The 6,315-nt window shown below is 43.5% G+C and overlaps 1 protein-coding gene across 1 annotated transcript; it reads right to left on the reverse strand.

The window, feature by feature from the left end:
- Positions 1-5,019: 5,019 nt before the first annotated feature.
- MRPL36 (mitochondrial ribosomal protein L36) lies at positions 5,020-6,301 on the reverse strand. The gene is made up of 2 exons (XM_067557419.1): positions 6,114-6,301; positions 5,020-5,729 (listed from the first exon to the last, which is right to left on the reverse strand). Exons 1-2 carry the CDS (start codon positions 6,146-6,148, stop codon positions 5,378-5,380), a joined length of 387 nt encoding a protein of 128 aa, XP_067413520.1. The 5' UTR covers positions 6,149-6,301; the 3' UTR covers positions 5,020-5,377.
- Positions 6,302-6,315: the final 14 nt, after the last annotated feature.

Genomic DNA, 6,315 nt, shown 5'->3' on the forward strand with positions numbered 1-6,315 from the left:
ATGGACATGAGCAAGCACTCGAAGAAGAATGTAAATTATTTTCAGAACTGGGAAGACACCCCACATCCAAGAGGCACCTCTAGCTATTGAGCTTTGCGAGGGAAAAAAGAGAAACCACTGTGAGAGGCAACCCAGAAACTCAGCCAGCAGGGGCAGACAAGCAGTTGTAACAGGGACCTCAGATGCTGATATCCTCATCAGTTCCTGACTGCTTTTTTCAGTTTTCACTTTGGACATTTTCTTTCCTATACTGACTGGATGTATGCTCCAGTTCTTTCCCACAGCCTCTTCATTCCAGCCTCACTCCATCTGCCCTTCATATCTTTTCCTTTCCCCATCACCTTTATCCTTTGCTTTGTGTCTTTTAGCTAAATCTCCTCCCAACAAAAGCATCCCCCCAAAAAAACCCACCGAAAAAAGCAAAAAGGAAAAAAGCCCACCAACACAAATTGTGAAACTAATGTTTCCTGACCATCATTCTTTTCACTCATCTTGACTCTCTTCCCCCTGAGCACTTGCTTTGTATTATTTAGATTGTCAGCTCGTCTTTTATTGTTTGTACAGCGCCTAAGTCCCAGTCTCAGCTGAGGTGGTACCATAATGAAATGAATAATAAATAAGAGGTGTTTTGATAATTTTCTTCAATGGTCCACTCCTTTGAAATTGACCAAGAGTACAGAACAAAGTGTGCCACTGCCAATGCTAATCCTTTAAGTTTTTAACAGTTGTTTAATGTTAATTTTAAGACATTAAAAAATAAAAGATTTCTTAAATTGCAAGTAGAAAGTACCACTGTGGACTGATACACACAATATTCCTGGGGGAATTCTGCACCAAAATATTAATAATTCTGTGCACAACATTTTAAAATTCCACATATTTTTTGTGAAAACAACACATGATAATTATGCTTCTGCTGTCAGCCCCAGCTGCCTGGGGCTGACAGCAGGAACCCCAACCGCGCGTGCCACGTGCGGGTGGGCATGCCGGAGGGGGAGGGGGAATCACAAACTATGCAGGAAAAAATAAAATTTTGTGAGGAACATTAATTCTGCGCAAATTTTGCATTGCGCAGTGGCACGGAATTCCAGCAGGAGTAACACAACCCGTGGCCAAAACAAATAACTAAACACAAAAAAATACTGCTTAAAGGCAAGAGTAAAAGGGAAGTAGTTGTAATCAGATGCAAGCTCTTTCCCATTGTCAATATCCCTGAGTGGTACAAAAGTACTATTATCCCCATTCTACAGATGGGGAACTGAGACACAGAGAGACTAAGGCCCTAGAGTATTTAGGTTCCTAACTTCCATTGATTTATCTTTTGAGGAGCTGGGCCTAAACAACTTGCCCACAGTGAGTCGGTGCCAGAGCAGGGACTTGAATCCAGATCTCCTGACACCCAAGCTAGTGTCCTACCACTACTCCATCTTTCCACTTCCCCATTTTACAGATGGAAACTGAAGCACAGGGAGATTAAGGCCAACATATTCTGAAATCCCCACTAATTTTGGATACCTTAATGCTTGAGTTCAAATTAGATGCAGCTAGAGCCTGATTTTTCAGAGTACTTAGATACTCATTTTCAAAATATTGTACAGACATGAATTATAACAGCCCTGGGGAGATAGCTATTAGTATCCCCATTTCAGAGATAGAGAAATTGAAACAGAAAGACAAAGTGATTCCCAAGGTCACACAATGACAACTCAAATTAGAACCCAAAACCTCGTTTTTCAACCCTATAATCAATTCTCCAGAATACACTATTTTACTGCCAAAACAGTTGAGCATCCACAACTCCCATTTACTTCAATCATGTTTTTTAGAGTTCTGCACTTCTGCAATTCAGATCCTCAATATCTCAAATTGGTCAGCCAGAAAATAAGGAATAGTGGCCACTTGCAAACATTTTAATGTAAGTGACTTGCTCAGCATCACACAGGAAATGATGGCAGAGAACTGAGTTCTCCTGGGTGGCATTCAACTGCTTTAATCACAAAGCAATTCTCTCCTTGTCATGCCCTCCCTCATTCTGTATAAAATATTCCAACTTCTACGGCAAATGAGAGAGGGATCCTATAAACATCAGCTTAATTTGCTGTGCAAACTTAATCCACTTCCAGAATCCCACTGCATTCAGTGGCAGGGGTCCTGTGGAAACAAATTGTATGTGTTCATGTATTTAAAAACTATCATGAAGCATATGTAGAAGAGGCAGAATTAAGAATGCAGAGATAACATCAAAGCTGGCCTTTTTAACAGTTTCTGTAACTTCCTAGTTTGTTTGTTTTTTTTAAAGGGAGAAAGAACATATGTTCTGCAGTAGAAACTCAGTTACGAACACCTCAGGAATGGAGGTTGTTCGTAACTCTGAAATATTCATAACTCTGAACAAAATGTTATGGCTGTTCTTTCAAAAGTTTACAACTGAACATTAATTTAATACAACTTTGAAACAGTCCTACGCAGAAGAAAAATAAAGGAAAAGAACCATTTTTTCAGTAGTTTACATTTAACACAGTACTGTGGTGTATTTGGGTTTTTTTTTCTCTGTGGCTGCCTGATTTTGTACTTCTGGTTCCAAATACAGTGTGTGGTTGACTGGTCAGTTCCTAACTCCAGTGTTAACTCTGAGGTTCTATTTTATGTACAACTATAATAACCCCCAATCATACATCAGCAGCAGGGTTTAAATCCTTCACTTTTAGCACTATAGATTTGTAACACTTGAGCTAAAGGATTGAGTTTAGTAGCTGCTAACAGGAGGTAGTTATCTTCTGTGGACCAGAGCAATGGTGGTGGGTAACAAACTCTGTTCCACATAGCATTCCCAGCTCTAAGGCTCTGTTTCCCATCACAACTTGGTCCAGTCCCACTGTCTGAACAGAATCCAGCTTATTCTGAGAGGACCCATTTGCTGAATTCCATAAACTTAACTCCTATGGGTCTGGGTAGCAACTGATCACCGTTCCTAGTTCTAGGTCACTCAGGTGATTCCCCATATGCAGACCCTGTGTCTGGCATCCCTCTTAGCAGTGGGACCCTAAATCCAGGTACCTAGAGTCCAAGACCAGTGCCTCAGCTCTCCTGAACTCCTCAGTTGCTTCAACACATTTCTCCCAGAGGCAACCTGACTGTGTGACCCGTTTTTCCTAGTTACAAGCCTTCAGGGACCACCTCACAGGAGATCCATAGGCTTGATAAAGGAATTTCTTAAACCAATCTTTTTTTTCTTAAAAAGCAGGGAGTTACAGATTTGAAAGAACTCCTGAAAGCAATCTTCCCTCACTCTGATCTCACCCCTTCTTATGAATCTCTGGTTTAGGCCAGCTTCTTCTGGATTGTCTGGCTCTGGCAATGAAATAGTTTTCTTGGCTTAGAGAAGCACACTTTTTAAAGTCTCTTGTCCCTCTTTTGTTAGATGAAGAAAGCTCTCCCACCCAAGTTCCTGGGGAGGAATTCCAGACCCTCCCATCCTACTCCCTAAAACAGATTTTGATAGAGGTAAGCCATTCAAAGGCAAGACAACACTGGAAGAAACCACTTTGTTCAAACAGCTCAGAGCCATTCATTGATGGATGGCCCCTTATTTGCTTGGTCACACCTTCCCTACATGTCAAGTTCCTGCTACAAAGTGACCTAATTCACAATGACAAGTGCAAGTAGTGTTCATAAAACCAAATGAAATTCGTAACACATATTCTGCAGTCACTCCACTCCATGTTCTCTGGCCCTCACATCCATTGCTATTTCAATTTTGTGTGTCCTGTCTGAGGTTCAGCTCTCTGTGGAACATTTGAGACACTGGAAAAAGTTGCATACAAAAAAACACTTTAAAAACTTCAGAGTTTTGGGCATGCAGCCCCCCAAAAGCTGTGTGTTTTGTGAAACCAGTCATGAAATAACAATTTTCACCTTGTAACAAGGCTAAATTTCAACAGATTTACAGGCAAGCAAAAGGCACACCCTGGACCCCAAGGTTATCAATCCTATCAAATTTCGAAGGATTGCTGGCAACACTTGTAGTGTTGCAACTATTCACAAAAAAAAAAAAGTCACAAGAATCTTTTATAATGGCGAGAATTCAAAAAATTGAAAAGATTATAGCCAGTTTCCCATACTCTTATGTACAAGGGTTCATAGCATTACAGAAACCCACTGCAAATAATATGGATCCTAATACTATTATTAATCCATATTATTACCAGCCAGTTCATATTTACTATATGGATACATTATAATCAATACAGAGTTTTAGAAAAAGAACCCACTATTAACTATTAGAAAAATAGATAATTCAGTAGACTTAAGGATGAGCAATTGACATCTTTGGTGCCTGAAGATCTGTATGCTCATATGTAAATTTAGCTGGCAGCAGTAAACTAAAGCCTTGTCTATGCATTAAAGTTTTATTGCTCTAACAATACCAGTGTAGTTAAAGTAGTAGAATGCTGCCCCACCCTAAAGCACATTTATACCGATAAAGATGTTTTCACACTGGGGGTTATACCAGCATAAATGCATTAATAAAAAAACAAGTCACCTCTGACAGTTATACCAATACCAAAACTGTGTGTACAGAATCACATAATAAACAAGTAAATCACTAAGTATTATACCTGTTTATTTTTTTAAATTAGGCTTTTGACTGATGGCATATATAATCTAGATCAGTGTTTCTCAACATATATGGTATTGGGGGTGGCTAGATTGCCTGGAGCAAGGGGCGCCATGAAACTGTTGCACAATTAGTTTGGAAAGGTTAAGAACCACTGATCTAGATGCAACAAACTGTTGCACAATTATAAGTGTTACTGCACCACTACAGGCTATACCACTTCAAGTTATAATTATTTTATCTTGATTCTTAATTGTGACTAGTGTCAAATACCTTAGAACTTTACAGACAATTAAAACTTAGCTTCACTATTGCTTACTCCCTTAAGTGGTGGAAAAATTATATCTTACAAAAACTTTAATGATTACCATTACAGTTTCTAGATAAAGTATGAAAACACCATCATTTGAGTTTTTCTTTATTATTGAGCATCTCATGTGGAATTTGTTACAGTTTGAAATATTGTCGAAAAATAAGAGTTAGAAATATCAGGAACTCAAAGTAAACTTACTTCCAAACAAAATTTTTATGTTTGCAGTCTAATGACAGACATTTGCATAACTTCTTTTGGATTAGGGGCCACAGCTGTTGACAACCCAGTAGCCATTTTTCACGTGTATTTTGCTATCATATGCAATCTTTACAGCGACCACCATTTCATATGCAGAATTAGTTTAATATTTTCCTTCAAAAGTTTACTTAATCTTTTGAGGGTGATTTTCAGAAAACAGGCACCTCGCCTGCATTACAAAACTGAAATTATCCCTGTCGCTGCTTGTGTCTGGGGTGAGTTTTACAGTACACGAAGAGCCGCCCACGCCTGCGAACAAAAAAACAGTCCTTGCAGCGCCTTCTCACTATGCCTTTGGTTTTCATCCCCATGACCGCCTGCGTGACTGGAAGCTGCCTGCTTGCAAGCAGCGGTTGACCTGCCAGGCAGCGCGACTTGGCGGCCAGAGCTGGCGCTGGAGCGATCGTTTGCAAGTGTCCGAAGCGGCTCAGGGAAGAGAAGAGCAGGCGGGGGGCCGGGCCGCGCCGCAGGTAGCACAGCGGGGTGGCGGCAGCCGCCAGCAGGGTCTTCAGCAGCAGAGCCGCCATGATGCGGCCACACCTGCGGGACAGGACAGAGAGGACGGAGTGTGACTGAAGGGCCTTTCGCCCGCGGCCAAGCGCCCGCCCGGGCTCTAACGTCCCCCCACCGCCCCGCCAGCCGGTGTCAACGCAGCCACCGACAGAACAAACGGGCCGCGCCCCGCCCCCGGCTCAGTCACAGCGGGGCGAGAAGGTCCCTGGTCCCCGGTGCTGCCAGGGGCCAGTCACAACAAGGCTGTGGGGCGCGGCGACCCCCGACTTCGTGCCCCGCTCGCTGCTGGGGCAGGTTCAAGGGGCGGCTCCCGGCCAGGTCCCCGAACGGCGCCGCCGCTAGCCCCCGCCCCGACCGAGCCACCGACCTTCGCAGTCACTCCCGCGGCCAGGCCGTGCGCGCCGCACCTACGGGTTGGGCGGCGGCACCAGCGAGCGACTAAACATGGCGCTTTAGCGGCGCCAGCGACGGAGGCTACAGAGCGCGCGCGCGGGCCGCGGGTCGGTCACGTGAGCAGGAGGGCGCTGCCCGGCCCACCCGCCTCTACAGCCGCCGCGCCAAGCCCTCGCGCCACCCATAACCAAAGCGAGTCCGCCCCCCATCCTCCAAAGCA

Source organism: Emydura macquarii, unplaced genomic scaffold (assembly GCF_026122565.2).
Source record: "Emydura macquarii macquarii isolate MOO-44397 ecotype Brisbane River unplaced genomic scaffold, CSIRO-AGI_Emac_v2 contig_1827, whole genome shotgun sequence".
Lineage (NCBI taxonomy): Eukaryota > Metazoa > Chordata > Testudines > Chelidae > Emydura > Emydura macquarii.